The following is an 18259-nucleotide window of genomic DNA, read 5'->3' on the forward strand; positions in this document are numbered from 1 at the left end:
AGACATAACTCATTAAATCAGGGTAGCTGGTTCAGGCTCTTTCAAATTCTTTCAGGTTATCCCCACATATGTACACACTTACTCCACTTAAAGTACTCATTTGAAATTCTGCATTAAATTAAAGTGGTGTTTAACAGTTCTGCCATGTAGGCACCCTTGTGCATCGAAATAAAAAGTCACACTGTCCTTTAAAGCTTGGTTTACTAACTGCTCACCTCTTTATTCGTGAGAATATCAAGTGTGGTACTCGATTTGATATATGTATTTTCTTTACCCATGATAAAGTCACCCCCACATCTTCTACACCATACTCGGGCAGGACCAAACTACTATATATTAATGGCTGCCCAAATTTATTTCAAAACATTTAGCTATGGCAGAGGATCAAAAAGACTAGTCTGATGTCATAGTCCTTTTTTTTTTTATTCTTATGATAAATTGCCCTGATAATGTTTACTCCCCAGTGAATTTTAGACCTGTGTGAGAACTGTGTGATTTATGGGCTTGAGTTCGTATTTAGTCTATTCTCCAAGTAGCACACTATACTGGCATGTCAAGTGTTAAATAAAAACAAGGACAAGCTATCATTGCCAAGACAAACAGCTTCACCTTTCAAAGGTGATGTTTCCTTACAGTTTAGTCAGAAACACTGAAGTAAGCTCAAGGTAAACAAATGCATTTGAATTGATACATATTTGGCATATCTGCCCATTAGTATTCTCTTTAAGATGCTATCCATGTCGCCCAGTAAAGATTGATTTGGGAGGTTTGATCCCCCTAGAGTTTTTTTTTTTTTTTTTAGAAAAATCGGCAAAAAATAAAATGATTGATTACACATAAATGACGCAGGTGGAGGCTGAGGTAGTTGAGGTATGACTAGCAGTCAAACAGCATAATGACTTGTGGATTCAACACTTCCAGAAGCCGGTTTTACGGATGTTTTTGTGGTTTACAAATGAGAATGTGTGCTTTTAAACTGTCAATGACTAAATATTTACCTCTTTCTGTGTCTTCCCTCGTAGCACCAATGTGTGGAGGTCAGTTGAGAGGACCCAGTGGTGTCATCACATCTCCAAACTACCCGGTCCAGTATGACAACAATGCCAACTGCACTTGGCTCATCACAGCCACAGACATATCTAAGGTAAAAGTCATTGGATGTGGGATTAACGGCGCAGTGCTAATTTAGCTTTGCCACAGTAATCGCCTGTTTCCAGCAGTGTGGTAAGTGGTGTGTTTAGCTGCCAGCAAACTGAAAAGCCGTCGACTGGTGTGTTTGCACCTGTTTAAAAAAAGGGAACTCCAGAGGATGTTATTCTGTCACACATGACTTACTTGATACTTTTCATAATTGCTACAGGACATTATGGGGGGCTGTTGAGCACACCATGTGTCTGAAGTTCTCTCATAGAACAATGTGGGACATGGGGAAATGAAAGAGGTGTGTGAGAACAGTGGAACTGATCCAACAGAAGACAAAAAGGGTTGTTAGAATCACCTGTGGTGAGGAAGAAGAGAAAATAGTAAAAAAAAGGACAGAAAAGTAATGGAATGGATCTGAGAGCATGCTCGGAGGATATCATGAAAGTGTCATAGCCACTCTGTTCAGACTATTGACTTTGGAGTTGTGTTCAAGGCCACCCAGCTGCTCTCCTGCCAAATATCCTTCTCTGAACTCCAACAAAATGGTTTTACAAATCTGTTCTCTTATTGCACTTTTGCCGAGTTAAGGAGAGGCTATGTGAGGTGAGAGTCACGGCAGAGGGGGTAGTCAGATACAATATACATCTACCCAACCCCACCCTTTGCTCGAATGCGGCCATACACACACATATAGACACCTCTGCATATATATACCCAGCAGGCAGGAAGCTTGCTGAAATATGATATAGACAACGGTACTTTGGGCTGTCTCTCGCTCTGTTGTCTGGTGCAGATGATGATGGAGCGAGGCAGTTTTTTCTGTTTAGAGATGTAATGGGCTCATATTCATGACCGTACGCATAGGCCCATCCAGAGGAGACGTTAGGTCAGGCAGGAGACTGAGGCGGAACTGCAAATGGAGGTGGGTAGGACGTGACTCTGCTCTTCTAGACCTAAATGCAGCCTCGTGCCATCATGACTAATGTGGGTTCTTATCAAGTGCTGCTTCTTCGGCATTTGTCCTGAAGGTACTGAATGCAGCTGCTTTTGGTTGGCGATCATTTAAGTGTTTATCTGCCACTGTCAGGGACACTGGGGTCTCTTTTCTGAAACAACCAAAATGTCAGACATGACGTCAGAGATGGGAAACAATTGAAAGTATATAAGTGGCTGCTGTACTTTTTGTCCTTTTCTTGTTCATTCCACCTTCACTTCCTGCATCACCTGTTGGCTTGCACATGGGAGATGAGTTTGTGGTGTGAAACTCTATTTATCTAGTGATCTGACCTATTTTGCCTACACACCATCCATCTCTTCTCTCCACCTTGGCAATTTTCATTAGGCACTGGGTTTAACATAGAACAGAATGCAATTTGCATTTATATAAGCTTTTTCATTAGGCCCGGCTCTCTCAGCCCTCTGAAAACGTTAAGAATTTGGCGGAAATCATTGGCAGCCAATTTTAAATTGGAGATAAAGACGGTGCTTGTTTATACTTTTTATTTATTTATATTTTAGTCTCGAACATTACCCTGTTGTTTTGTCTCTATGTATCAACATTTTGCTCTATCATGATCAAACCGTATTTGTCTGTCAGTCTTTATTAGAGTTGCCCCTTGCTTCCTTCAGCTAGGGCACACTTATTGATTCTCTTACCTTGTTCCACCTTCTCCCCCAAACTTCCACCTGCAGCATAGATATGAGATGAAATGAATATGTCTGCTTTTTTTACTCACTGTTAAAATCCAATTCATAAATCTTTTGAAACTTGTGTGTCACCTTTATGATTATATATTCACCTTGTGGATAACCTCAAATCCCCAGCCACATCTCCTGATCTGCTTAAAGTGATTGTAAGTCTGGATAGATAGGCCACAAAGGCATCTGCAACCTGCTGATTTGATGAGCCAGCGAGTAGGGGTCATGCAGACCGTCTGGCAGGCAATCAGATATTTGATTAGTGGGTGAGGTTTCTTAATCACTAGATAGTGAGTCAGATGTAGAAAAATATACTCACACAGTCATAAATGCATCAATAAAACTCTGTGGACATAACAGACTGAAATAAAAATGAAGATTCATGAAGGTGTGTGAGAAAATAAACCAATTGACGGCATATGTGTTAAAGAAATTGCGCCAAAGAAACTTTCAAAAGAGGATGATGGATGGACAGAGGGATGGGAAGTCACAGATGTGAAGGGGCCTCTCCTCTGCACACGGTGTCGGGAGCATTCAAGCATCTGTCGTTTACAGTTGTCTTGGCAATGTCCCTGCTGTTGTCTAGGTGATCAAGCTGACATTTGAGGATTTTGACCTGGAGCGAGGCTATGACACCCTGACGGTGGGAGACGGCCAGGTGGTGGGAGACCAGAAGACCATCTTCCACGTGTGAGTGACTCCGTCGACCCCTATCTTTGTCCCTTTAGTCTTCCCTCCGTTCTTTAACTTCTTCTGGCTTCACTTTGCACCGTAGTCTCCGTCATAGTCATTTTCCTTTTTTGCCACTCATGACCCATGTAATCATAGTCTGCCTTTTTCTTTCCTCTTCACCTTTCTTCTTATTGCCTTTTCTCCTCATCCGCTTCCCTGCAGCGGGCAGCATCCCTCCCTTTTCCCTTTACCCTCCAGCACTTATTTCTCTCTGTTGTGCTGTTTCTCTTTCATTTCATCACTTCCTGATGCAGTAGTGTATGAAAAATAGATGCTGCGCCACCTTGTCAATCATCACTCTTTTCAATGTTAAAAAACAAGATCACAGCCATGTGGTTCAGCATTGCGAACTGCATATTGATGCCCCATAATGGAGTTTGCTCAAGCTGATGCTGCATAACAATATAGTTATTAATTGTGCTGAAATTTACCACCTTAATAAAGTTTTTATATATCAATTATAATGCAAGATGGCCTCAGTAGGGTGGGAACTGGAAGGAGGTGGGCGGTAAATGAGGGAGAGATTTGTGGAGGAGGGGTTCGTTGTTAAGGCGAGATCTTCCATACTTTAATATTCTTGCGCATATACTTTCAGAACACAGAACCACAAAAAACAACCTAATCTTTTCAATTATGGACTCCGCTGCCCTATGGACAGCCTCTTTATGATATAAAACTAGAGTGAGCAGTTTGTCATTGAGATCGGATGCACTCTTGCACACAAACAAACTGGAAAAATATAGGAGCTAATACCAGAGAATATACTGCATCTATCTGCACAGTTTTATTTAGGACTATATTTGCGAATCAGTGGTGCAGGCAAGTGTGTAGAGCGTGTAGGGAATTTGTTTTTTGTAGCTTTGAGATCAGAAGCGTGTAACCGTCCTGCACCACAGTCATAAATGTGGTGGTTAATAGGAAATGAGACACAGACAAACAAATCCCCTCATTTCATTTGAAAGACACTGTGCTGTGACAGTTTCATAGTGGAAGATAACAATTTGTTGAGTCTACCTCTATGTTTTTACCACAGGGGAAATTATGTCCTTGTGTGGGAAGAATATCATTTTCATGAGCAAGTAGACTACTTTAGACAACCCACAAACAAGGATACTGTTTTATACAGTGGTTTGCTTGCAGGTCAATTATTACACACTGACCAAATTTGTTAGGTTGGATGTTCCATCCATAACAATTGTCCATATCTGCAAACCTGTGTTTGTAGGTGATATAGTAATGCATGAAATTCTATTGGTCAATCAGGCAATGTATCGTCTAAAATATTATTACTCAGCTTTAGTTTAAGTAATGCAAGAAAAGTGGAATGCCCATAATCTGGTACACTGTGGTGCTTTTTAGATATACTTCATATTGCATCTTTCCTACCACTTATTCATAGACAAATTCACAGAAACTCACCACAAATTACCAAAAAGGGAGCAGGAAAGGACAAAACACAGTCCCGACCTAAACGACACCACTTCTTTACTACTCCCACCATCCTTTGTGTGCCATCACTAAAATTAGATCCCCTAATCACTTACTCCACAGCTATACACTTCCTAATTAGAGTTGGGGGAATTACTATTCTAACAGGATTAAATTACTTCTGTGGCATTGACTGATCTTGCCTTCATTTTCCACTTTCTTGTCCCAAACTGTTTTGAATTAAAAGGGTTAGGGTAAAAAAAAAAAAGAAGGCTTCTCAGACTAGAATTGCCTGCAACCATTTTAGAATACTTTTCTTTGATGAGAAAAGTCAGATAGTTTAATATATAACTTCAGGTGTTGTTTTTTTTCTGCTCACATGGAAGTTTTCTTTTAATGATGCAGTAGAAACGGGGCCTTTGGCTATTAAAGTGACACCAAATTCTGCAGTAAGTGCAAACACTGCTTATAATAATTTATCCCAGTTTCACAATTTACACACCTTTATAGTCACAGTATAGGTTGCACAACACACAAAACATTCATAACAATCTTAAAGGAACCTGTTCTCTTGTCTCTTTTTTCTTTAGCCTGTCTGGAACCACCACTCCAGACCTTGTGGTTAGCACCAGTCACCTGATGTGGCTAAACTTTAAAACAGATGACACCAGCGGCTCCCTGGGATTCAAGGTGTCCTACGAAGGTAAGGGTGCTTCAAAAGTTGTGATTGTCAGTCAGTGGGCTGTGCCGGCTTGCTGACAGCATTTCAAATACCTAACTCTTTCTCTGAAATAGAATTACATGTCTTTTTTTGGTCATTTGCCCTTGTGCATTGTAACTCATTGATCAAATCTGAGAACAGGAGATATTTGCTTTGGCTGACTGTAGCACTGTTGTCCTTGTCTGTATGGATCAAAAAAGGGGTCAGAGGTGCGCCATCTGCCTCATCCAAGACTTTTGCAGTATAGCTAAATAGCGTCTTAAAATACTAGACGTGGCCCTCGCTGCCATGTGAGCTGCGACTTTTGCATAACATGCTGCAATTCCAGATAACAACTAGACTACAAAGAAGTACTCAGTCTAGTCAAGGGTTATCAAGGAATTCATTTCCAAATTGCTGTTTGCATTGCATATATTTGCATTGCAAATTATGCTTTGAGATTTATTGTTTATCTCATGTTTGATGCCTTGAGGCAGGACAATGAAGGTACTTATTTTGGTAAAACAGGCAATGGGCTGTTGAGTGTGTGTGTGTGTGTGTGTGTGTGTGTGTGTGTGTGTGTGTGTGTGTGTGTGTGTGTGTGTGTGTGTGTGTGTGTGTGTGTGTGTGTGTATATATGTGAGTCTGAAGAGTTTGCCAGAGTCCTTCTTCTAGTTAAGTCTGCTGTTTGCCTCTCAAAAGCACAGCGAGTCTTCTCCCTTGCCCACAGATGCTTATTTATTATCAGTAAAAATAACAGAAAGTGGAGCAGCATGCTAAAACCAAAGTGTAATTAAAACAATGAGTTCTACTTAATGAAGGGGAAGAAACGCTTTGAACCACTTCACCTCCCAGATTGGAGCACCCAAAATCTAATTTGCATTCTCAATTACTTGTATTTTAAGCCTGATCATCAAGTGTAATTGCAAACACAGTCATTCTAGTACACACACTCCCACTTCTTTGAGTTTGGATTGCACACACTCTGCAGTGGCCTCAATCTTTCATCTGAAATTTGAAGTGTTTAACAGTACGAATTTTAGTCCACTGACCAGACAGCTTTTAACGGTTGAAAGTTGGAAATGTGCCACATGTGTGTAACTATCTGGTGACAAAATGTTATTATCAATGCTTGAATAGGGCTATAAGGGCGATAAGATATTTAAGTACTTTTGCTTAACTGCACAGTTAATGCGGTTAATCTATATTGTCGACATTGTCCAAAGGTTGTAGATAGACCACTTCACATAGCCTCTAAGGCTCTGATTTGATGGTGGAAACACGGGCCGGTAATGCCCAATGAGATATTGTATGCGATATTGTGTTTACCACTAAACTTTACTATTAAAGTCCTCTTGTCATTCTAGGCCTTAGGAGATAGCATTGTCGTTGACAGTAATGCGAGTCTGAGTCCCATTACAATGCTTGGATTACTCCGGAATGTCAAACAGACAGGAACAACAAATATGCTATTACGTCTCTTCGCTTATTCATGAGAATCAAATGCTGTTGCATTCACTCCTGCCTGCTCTTATACACAACAAACACAGAGATACACACAAATGCACAAACTCATGTAAAACAACAGACAGTCCATGAAATGCATGTACGCGCCAACTTAAACACTCACTTGCCTCGCTTTTTCCGTCAAGTTCAAATTGTAAGCCGTACTTGAGAAAAAGCACCGCAGGGAGTTTTTAATTCCTTCTGTTATAGTGACAAACAAGTGTTTGTGTGTGTGCTTGGATGCATTTGCAAATGTATGGATGTATTTTCGTGTTTGTTCTATAGCTGTCATGTTCTTCCAGATGTTGTTTCCGTTGGATCTTATACATTTGCTTAAAATATTTGAATTATCTCTCAGACCCAACTCAAAAAACGCTTTCAGCATCCCCCCTTTTAAAGGTGACTTCCACGTAAGATCAATGAGTTGTCTTGTGAATGAGGCGGCCTCAGGACAGCCATACATCCAAAAGCGCAGTGAGCTCTAAATATGTGTTCTAAATGATGATCATCATTAGGGCTGAGTATGGATTTATACCCAGCACCGCCCTTGGTGCGATTTAAAATCGTATTAGACCCTGCCATCATTTCCTGGATGGATGAGCTTATTCGTTCTCTGTGTTCCCCCATCCGGATGCCTCGATAGGATGCCTCAGCATTCCCATCTGCAATCTGCAACCTCGGAAAAGTAGAAAGAAGAGTGAGTGAAAGAAAGAGGGATGCATAAATCTTGCGATAATGAAATTGGCGTGTGTGGTTTTAAGGAAGAAGGGTGTTCATGGAGGTGTGCGTGTGTTTGTGTTTGTGTGTGTTTGTGCATGTACCTTAAAGTGCGCACGTCAGCTTCCAACACAAGTGAGAAGGTTTATCTCACAGTAAGGGGAAAGTCACATCTGCATAGGGAGAGAGAGACCGATGTGAAAGTGGTATGCAACATAAGTGATTAACATTTTCGGAGGATAAAGAGAAGATAGGACTACTTGTTGAAAAATGAAAATATCCTGAACTTTAATTCCTGTAAAGGGGCAATGGGAAAATCACATTGATTTTGGAGTGTTGAATTGTGAATGCTAGTCTGCCTCATCAGCCCCGAATGAACTCATCACTATTTCAGTCATTGCTAATATTCATAAGGTGCCAGACAGAACTGTCTTTAATGCAACATTGCAATAAAACTACTGAAGAAATTAGCCCCATCGCTCTTTGGCTGGAGATGCAATAACCAACTGAGGTTACTGTTAAGGACATGTACCCTTAATAGCTAGTACTCTAAGATGTCTCACTCCATGCAAAACCCCATATCTGATTAAAATGCAAGCTCTAATGCTACACTGATTCAAAACAAGCAGAAGACCTGAACATTTTTCTCTCTATTTTTCAAGTATTTCTTCCTCATTTTGCCCGAGGTCAAATGTGTCCGACTAAAATCGAAACCCTAAGCCAGGTTTCACTGAGGCACCACCACCTTGACATACTCCAGCTGAGCAAGCACTTACACTTTTTAGTCAATAGAACTCTCTGCAGATTGTGTCGCTAACAAAACAATTTAATAAAGTAGACTTAAAAGTGTCTGAAAACGGATACAAATTGGCACAATGGTCCTGTAATAAGAGCTGGTAATATTGAACAGTGCATCCTATTCTGCATGTAACGTTCATCTCATTGTTTTCCACAAGTTGCCAATTTATTTTCCTCCTTGACCTTGTGGGAAGAAGGTGGACAATGTGGTGGTGGAAAATTCCAACATCCAACAGTTGAGAGTTGGCTGCAGAACAGCATGTATAAAACGATAAGGGAAGTCATTTTTTCTCCAGACTGCAGACTACATGATTACACTATTTTTGCAGGCTTCCACAGTCAGCAAAAGAAAAAAAGATATATGTAAATGGGAAATTAAATGAATAAATTGGTTTTGGGGGAATATTTTTCAACTGGCCATCCAAGGATTTTTGCCCTGTCAAAATCTATGGCCAGACCAAATCGGAAGTGATAAGCTGAACCCACATTTTCCTGAAACAGGAATTAATGAGAAACTGTTCTATCTGTTTTGATTTGGTGTCAGGTCCTGCATCTTCAAATCCCTTTTCACCCATGTGGCAGTATCTTGTCAATATCTGCTGGAGGCTACAGTCAGTAATAACCTTGAGTGGAGAGCTCTCGTTTTCTCTCTCCCCCATCCTCCTCTTTTTGTACTAATCCATCTAGCATTTGTAAGTCAAACTGTAGAAATGACCTTTCTCATTTACAGGGCCACCATGGTGGTCCACGATGCTAAATACATAGATAAATAGTATTTTTCAGATAATATAAAAGTTAAAGAGAGGAAGGTCAGGGAGGGGGCTCATGTTAATTAAATTGTAACCTTTAAAGGTATCTCTATTATCATTTAAAAAGGGGAAGGTCATTATTTGTATAACTGGGAAATATGTTTCCGCTTGAAATACATTTTTATTATGAATGTCTGATTTGCATACTTAATATTCTTGCCTACGTATTTATTTTTACCCAAACAGAAATTGACCAAGGCAGTTGTGGAGATCCCGGAATCCCAGCTTATGGCAAACGAGAGGGAGCAGGTTTTCGTCACGGGGACAGACTCTACTTCGAGTGTCTGCCTGCCTTTGAGCTGGTGGGGAAGAAGAACATCACCTGTCAGAAGAACAACCAGTGGTCGGCTAAGAAACCCAGCTGTGTTTGTAAGTTCTTAAATACCTTGTGTTAGTCATATTCTACATGCAACATGTCCATAAGAAGTGATCAGATTATCTGAACAGTTTGCCCAGTAGAGGCTGTGGATTTTGAAACCGTAAGAGTACTTATTATCTAATTAAAGCCATGCAAGACAAAGACAGAGAGTGAGAGAGTTAGAGAGTGAGGGGAAAAAGGAAAAGAGAGCTGACCATGCAGACAATGGCCACTGTTTGTATTATTGATAAGATAATAGGGTGGACAAAAAGCTGCTGTCTCAGGATATACATCACTGAGCTGGATGACTTGCTGGTACAATCTTTTGCCAATAATTCTGGTAAACATTGTTTATTTAGTTAACATTTAACAAACTAATTTAGCCATGTCAACACAATGCAAGGTGCTTGTATTGTTCAGTCAAGATGATAATGTGTTGTTCATAGCCTACTTGTTTATTTTTTATGTGCATTTGGTATAAGGGATAATAACATCCTGCAGCTAATAGTTTATAAGGGAAAATGGAAGAATGAATCCATAAGAAATCACACATGGATGTAGAATTGAGTGAAAATTTTGAGATAAAGCAATTTACCGTGGCAGTGCAAAAGGAAGAAGTGTTGATGTTGACATCGGATTCTAGTTTAAAGTCGTCTGGTCTGGTCTTCATCCTTTAAATGCCTACAGCATCATGTTTTCTAGATTTACTGTTAAGTGAAACATCCTTACACAATCAATAGATCCCAGCAGTTGGAAGCTGGACCAACCTGCCTTTTCATGGCCTATTTTTCACCTCAAATATATTTACACACCAAAGGATAGTTGAGAAAATTGAAAAGAATGTTTCTTGAACCTTTGCTTTGTTACAGAAATGGGCGCAAGTTCCCATGACAGCCCAGTAGTGATCTGATTTATCCCGTCAGATGTAGATATCTCCGTGAAGGACGGCATCGTCAGTGCTGTCATTTTCATTCCCAGGCATAAACTTGTTTAGCCTTGATAGACCGTCATGAAGAGAGCAGAAATTGTGAGCTGACTTTTCAAGGAAGGCTGTCCCGTAACATCCAAGTATTGTGCAGTTGGTTTTCTAAGCACATTTATTGGCGATACTGGGATCAAGTGACAGCCTTGACAGAAGTCAGGGAGGGAGATGAGACCATCTTTCATTTTCATTGCTAACACATTCCTTTTAGCAGGACACTGCTTGAAAGCAAGGGTTTTTCTGGTCTTGTTGTCAGATTCTGTTCGGCTTAGGCTTCCTCTATCCTCATTTCATTCCACAAGGCTTACTTAAATAAGATTTTGTTTCTAGTGGGTTCCTCTTCTCATATAATGCTAGATAAATAGTATAAGTTTGCCACACAGAGCCCCAAAAAAACATCTTCTAAAATAATGTGAAAGGAAGATTTATCACACTCTGACATACTGTATTTCCTTCAATAACAGCATCAAATCATATTGTCTTGTAGTCAGCAAAAGTAAATAGAATCATCCCTTTTTTGTTTTTCAGCTCTCCTAAAAAATTCTCAGTTGCTTTGATTTATTTGTATTTCTCTCTCTGTCTACATCTCTGTATCACTTCTATAGTTTCCTGTTTCTTCAACTTTACAACTCCATCCGGGGTGCTGCTGTCTCCCAACTACCCTCAGGAGTACGGCAACAATATGCACTGCGTGTGGCTCATCATCACCAATCCTGAAAGCCGCATCAATCTGGCCTTCAATGACCTCAGCATGGAGAAACAGTTTGACTTCCTCGCGATCAAAGATGGTGGAAAGGTAGAACATGGAATTAGAACATGTTGTTCTCAGTTAATTTGAATAGTTGTTTTTTTTGTGTCATCCGTTGGTTTGCATGTCAGTAGGAGAAGCAGACTGTATACATATGTGTACTAGCTAAACCCATCTGCCAGCATCATTGGACTTGTCTTTCTGTCTACCTCCCCATAGCAGCTGTTTACTCTCTGACTTCTTTTCTTTTTAAGCTTATGATACCTTGAATTTCATCAAAAAAACTTGTTCTGTTTTTTGTCAGGCTGAGTCTCCTATCCTGGGTACCTTTTCCGGTGACGCCCTACCTCCTCCTATAACAACTAGTGCCCATGTGGCCCGGCTGGAGTTTCTGACTGACCACACCTACACAGACAGAGGCTTTAACATCACGTTTACAAGTAAGTATTGAATGTTACTTTAAAATATATAAAGGGAAGTCTTTAAAGCTTATCACAAAACCCTGCACTGACTGGATGTTTTGTATTCTATATTGTTTGTGAATACTGTTCACTATGTGTTTCTGTATATGTATGTGTGTTTGCATGCAGAATCATCTGCCATATCTATGCATAAACCCTTCTAGCCATCAGCAACACATTCTTTGCACACACACACATAGTCACAGAGAGAAATGACAAAAACCCTGTCTTTATTGTCTAAATAGAGACTTGACATCTAAATAAAACCCAAAGAAAGACGCAGGATCCTTACCTGACAGATACATTGCGGCAGTGCTCATTATATTCTATTCTGGGTAGTTGCTGACTTGTGAGGAAATTCCAGATGGGTTTTGTACTCTGACGCAGTACACGTTGGCGGCAGGCTGGTAAGCCCATTTCTTGGATATACTGTACCATGAGGGTTTGGTAGTGCGGTTATTGCATTCATTGCATATGCATCATTTTGTAATGAGCCCGATCTTTGCATTCTTCCACATCCCAAAATAGATTTCCCCTTCCAGGGTGTCTAAACACGTGGATAGTTAAGATGCCTTTGGGAGGTTTCTCTCAATAAGATGTGGCACTAAATTTAAAAGCAGTGACTCACTTTAATGTAGGCATTAATGTGTTATTTTTACTTTTACAGTTTGATGCTTTTGTTTGGTCTTCTTTGTACTTCTCACCTTGAGTTTACCACATCATTATATATTTTTCATTAGTTTATTGTATCATGCACAGACAACTGTCCAGTCCACATGGACCTACCGTATAAGAAAACAAAAATACTGTCACTGTGTTAAAAGACAAGAATCTAACTTCTCACAATCAACATTACTTTTGAAACAAATAACTTTTTTTCTCGTCCATAGCTTGACGACTAAAATCTGCCACAAAAATATCCCTTACCTAAAATGCAGTTCACGGTTTTTTTTCGAATCATCCAACCAAAAGAACTCATCTGCAATGAAGGATATTTTACTTAAGCATGTAGCCCTTAAATCATCATATAATGAGCAGTAGAACATGAAATGGACCTCATCTTCAATCTCATCTAATGCTGTCTGTTTCTATTACTAATGGTAATGTACCTGAACGTAACTGTGCACACAGATATATCCTTGACTTTTGGTTGACTGCTTCACATATGGCTCTACTCCAGAGCCATATGTGAAATGGTTCATCATGAGCCTGTATGTTCGTGGCTTAGGTTTGTACCAATTATCAACATCCACCTGTACTTGTACATCACAAACAATGTGTGCTGAGCATCATAGTTATTGTAACCTTTACAAAAATATTAGTAATAGATCCAGATATGTCAATGCAAATTGTCCCAGTAAAATATTTATCTTGTGAGTCCATGTTCAGGCTTCTAAAAAGTCTGATCATTCTCACACTGGTGTATGATGTTTGGAAGTGCATTATAATAGCAGTAAGGTCTAATGGTTAATAAGGTATGACAGTTTTCTGGGCCTATATACTACATACTACTGCTATGTAGCTGATAAGGAAACTCTTCAATACAGGGTTAGTAATTAACTGAACTGAATGTTTTATTTGTGTCATCATTTGATCCACTGTGGAAGCTGGTATGTAAAATTACAATGCACTGAGAGGACTCATCCTGTATTCTGTTTCTAGTTCCTAAAACTACTGGAGCTCCAGCTTAGATAAAATATGTCAGCCTACCCAGAGTGCTTTTGGGACCTTGCTCTTGCTCATTTGCAGACATGTCATCAAGCCAACCCAGGTGCCTCCGTAACGCCGCAATGTGTTCAACACACGGCAACTGATGCGTTAATTAGCGAGTTAGATGAATAAATAAATTACCAACGCAGCATGGTGAATGAATGTCAAGCTCAGTTAATTGAAGATGACGGTTTGTTCCTGAGAACAATGTCATCTAACTGTTTTTTTTTTGTTGGGGGGGGTTGTGTTGCTGAGCGGACAACTTCCATCATTCATGTTAATTAAGCACTTGCCAAACTGTATTGAGGGGATTTTTGGCACTTTAATAAATGAGATGATCATGATGGATGAGGTGTGGCTGGCACTCTGTTTGGGTCCAATGGATACAGAAGAGGGATTCATCTACACCTACACGTGTCACCTAAACGCGTGCATGTACAAGAGTGCGAGAGTAAGTGAGAGAGATAGCGGTGCAGGTGATGTATTTGTTTACATGCCTTGTTCCAGGGTTATACCTCTTCTTGTGTGACTGAGTTTCCTCGCGCCCTTTCTAACTGGTTCCTGCTTGAAATTACTTTGAGAGGATTGATGGATAAAATCTGGAGGACGTACAAGTTTGTTTACTCCACGTACATTTCACCAGTGTCATCTGGCCTGATGATCTGCATACGGTGTTGTTTGCCTCCCTCCGTAATCACTGCAGCATGGTGAATCAATGTGACTCACTAAGTGAAACAAATTTCCTCTCGTTAAATGCTGGCATTGCTAAATGCTGACAGTAAGGGAAAAAAGTTTTGTCCAGAAACTAAGGTAATTATTTTAGAACCTCTATGGAAATTAGTGTCTTTGCACGGAAAATGTAATGTGTGACAAGGATTAATACCTGCAGAATTACAGGTGAGCTGTTCTCTCTCTCTTGTGTTTTCAACAAGAGGGCGCTTAAGGTTTTGTAACAGCATTCGAACACGATCACCTCACGCCCTTGTCTTCTCCTTCCTACTAACCCCGTCTCCTCTCTGTGTTTCCAATAGCATTTCGCCATAACGAATGCCCAGACCCAGGTGTGCCGGTTAATGGGAAACGCTTTGGTGAGAGCCTTCAGCTGGGCAGCTCGATCTCATTCCTGTGCGAGGAGGGCTTTGTTAAGACCCACGGCTCGCAAACCATCTCTTGCATTCTCAAGGATGGCAACGTGGTGTGGGATAACGCAGTCCCCCGCTGTGAGGGTGAGTAAACAAGCAGTTACCCTTCATGACAGACATCTTACAACAGGTTTTTGACACTTGTTACCTAACAGGAACATTTTAATTACACTCTCCAGCAATTTTGTATTTATTTCTTTCAATAGGTGGCATGAGCTAGAGAAAAATAACGTCTTCAGAATTACTGACACAGTTTTTCACATTAGTGGTAAATATTAATAAGATGAGTGGGATTTATTCCATGCTGTATTCCTTATCCAATATCACACATTGCACAGTTATGTTTGAGCTGGCAAAGCTAGCTGTGTGGCTCAGAAAAACCAAGATACAGCCAGGGTAAAGATGCAAAAGGATGCTAAGTCATTAAGAGGAAGATGTGCATGTCTTTTTGATTAGAAAGTGTTTATTCCATGGTGGAGAATCTCTTTAGCTCGGTATGTGTTATAGGTTATGTACAACTGTTTTAAACCATGATATTGGAATATCATTTTTTTTATGTTAAATTTAGCTAGTCATTTCTCTGCATTTCAGGATCGTGAAGAGATTATATCTTCTGCAAACCCAAATAGTGGGTGGATTGGTGTTGATAAAAGGGAGGACAAGAAAACAATCTAAATGGATTTGCTGCTTCTTTTGGGATGCATTAATTCTATGCCTTTTGCATTCGTCCCTGATATAATTGATTATTATCACCAACATTGTCTATAATAACAATAATAATACACTCTTATGGCAGGGATAACTAAGATCTGACTAACAGGTGGTGATTACAGAAGCTTTGTTCTTGGAAGTATCTGTTGCCGCAGACATGCTGTGCTTGCATGCAAGTTGCTGATCCATCCATTTACCCCTCTCTGACTCAATATCAATAAACAATTTCCAGGAAAATCAGAAAAGGCCTTTAGAGCTGGCAAAGCTAAGATGAAGCTAAGCTGGTGTTACCCAGCTAAGGCTCCTGGACACCAGCAGCGTAGCACATTTAGCACAGACATGGTGAGGGCGCTAAGGGGGCCTAATCAGGCTCACTATTCAAAATACGCAAAGCATAAAACCATTATGAAAACATGTCACTTCCCCCTGTGCGCCACAGCAGCGATGTATTCCTCTGAGACCATCTATCATACCCCTGCGTTTGTAGCGTAATGCGTTTTATAGATGTCCTTCAGTATGCTGAGTTGGCTGATTAAATCATTCCACTTCAAAGGGAGCGAGGAGCTGGCACTGTAACTAAGCCCTCCACTGTGCCTGTGTGTTCTGGTTAAGGATAGGCAGTTACAGAGCTGCACAACAAAGTGAGCTGTAACAGGGGTGAGGGTGTGGGAGAGGGTTCGATGTGCTCAAGTGTCTTTTTGTGCTGGCGATCAAAGATCTTCTCTTTTTCTCTGATGGGCGAAAAACGGCAGATCTTATGTAGGAGGGGTTTGATGACAGATTTAAGGACAACGGGATAGGGGAGGAAACATGTGCATACACATGGATGTGTAACGCATGCCCTTGTGCACACACGTACAAAGAAGAGGTGTGTTCCTAGGAGAATTGGTTAACCTTGAAGTGAGCTGTCACCAATTCACATTAGATAGACCCTGGCACTAAAAGAAATGGGATGAGCCCCGGCTGACGCATGGGATCATCTGTGGACATTGTCATACATCAGCTGGGAAAAGACATGCATAATTAAATCTCTATCTGTTTCCTTTTCTCTCTCCGTATCTTCCTTCTCTCCATTAGCCCCATGTGGAGGGGATCTGAAGGCTCCCAGTGGAATCATCCTCTCCCCTGGCTGGCCAGAACTCTATAAGGAGGCCCTTAACTGCGAATGGATCATTGAGGCTCCTCCAGGCTACCCCATCAAGATCATCTTCGACAAGTGAGTCACCCAGATAACTCCTGCTGCGTCACAGTTTTGTCTTATTTTTGTTCTCAGAATGAGCTTAGACTTTTTTTTTTTTTTTTTTTTTTTGATTTTACCTTAGACTCGCAAGTTTGTAAATGTATACGTTCATGTATATGTAATGCATAATTAAGTGGAGATGGTCTGTCAAGGGGATCCGGAGAGATGGGAGTTGAGTAGATTTGTCCTGATGTTTCAGTGGGACATACAGTCCTAGGCTCAAACGCTACGTTAGCATTCCACTAAGGTTCATCCTTGCGAGCCCATCTCATCCTAGTCCCTGCCCCGATAGCACACCATGCAAAATGAATACAACATAAATGTTTGTTGCTCTTTAATTTTTATGTAACATCAATAAAATATCACAAACCACTTCATTTAGATGACACGGTTCTGAAACTAAGCAATTTATTCATGGCTTTGAAGTTGAAGTGGCTCTGGCAGCAAAGGCAGAAACACACAACGAGCATGCACACACACACACACACACACACACACACACACACACACACACACACACACACACACACACACACACCACACACACTAACAGACACACACACACTAACAGATACATACATGCTACATTGATGCACTCACCAAATCGTGCCAAATGCCAAACGATTTTTTTTAAACTCAGCAAGTACAAATTAGAAAGGATTTGATTTTGATTTGACCTTCCTAGTTTTAGAATGTTAGTTAAAAGCAAAATGTTGACAAAATGAAATTCATTCTATTGTCAAAATCTTTTAAATGAATGTCTATTCATCTGAAAAACAAAGCATCATTCAAGTAGTAATCTCTTTTCTTCAGTTAACACGGAATGTAAAAAGCAAATTGTTAGAAACAGACTGAAACAGAAGCTGTCTGTATGTCATCCAGCTCTTTACCTCAGTTTTTAACACCGTCATCTACCAGAGGAACCTGCAAGCAGTGACGTCAGCAGCAGCAGAAGGAGGAGGATAGAAAAAAGCATGAATGTCTAATACTGACTCATGTCTGTTTTTTCCATCCTGCTAAACTTTACTCAGGAACTGGATTTATTTTATTGACATTTTAGATTTGTTTCCAGTGAGATATTAACGATGTTTTATAGTGACTTTGCCGTTGTACACACCCCTATTGCTGCTCTAGAAACAACATTCAGTTATATGTAAATACATTCTCATCCTATTCCTAATTATTCTTTTTAAAACAATGATATATTCAAAAGCAATGACTTGGTAATAAAAAAGAGACAATTAGAGTAAAGATAAAGAACCGAACTGATAAGGAGTATCATTAAGAGTAGTAGTATTGGTAAAATCCTAATGATCCCCATCCCAAGTGGGAACTTAATGTTACATATGTATTTGCATCTCTATACAAATACTTTT

At 40.2% G+C, this 18259-nt stretch overlaps 1 protein-coding gene across 1 annotated transcript in view; it reads left to right on the plus strand.

The window, feature by feature from the left end:
• The window catches only part of csmd2 (CUB and Sushi multiple domains 2), a 201630-nt gene that overhangs the window by 95035 nt on the left and 88336 nt on the right, over positions 1-18259 (plus strand). Inside the window, exons 10-17 of the mRNA XM_054606522.1 lie at positions 1023-1144; positions 3428-3531; positions 5592-5704; positions 9718-9900; positions 11477-11667; positions 11924-12059; positions 14822-15016; positions 16721-16859. Of these exons, the coding sequence (XP_054462497.1) occupies positions 1023-1144; positions 3428-3531; positions 5592-5704; positions 9718-9900; positions 11477-11667; positions 11924-12059; positions 14822-15016; positions 16721-16859 (1183 nt within the window). The remainder of the gene's footprint in view (positions 1-1022; positions 1145-3427; positions 3532-5591; positions 5705-9717; positions 9901-11476; positions 11668-11923; positions 12060-14821; positions 15017-16720; positions 16860-18259) is intronic.

The sequence above is a fragment of the Anoplopoma fimbria genome, chromosome 10, assembly GCF_027596085.1.
Source record: "Anoplopoma fimbria isolate UVic2021 breed Golden Eagle Sablefish chromosome 10, Afim_UVic_2022, whole genome shotgun sequence".
NCBI lineage: Eukaryota > Metazoa > Chordata > Actinopteri > Perciformes > Anoplopomatidae > Anoplopoma > Anoplopoma fimbria.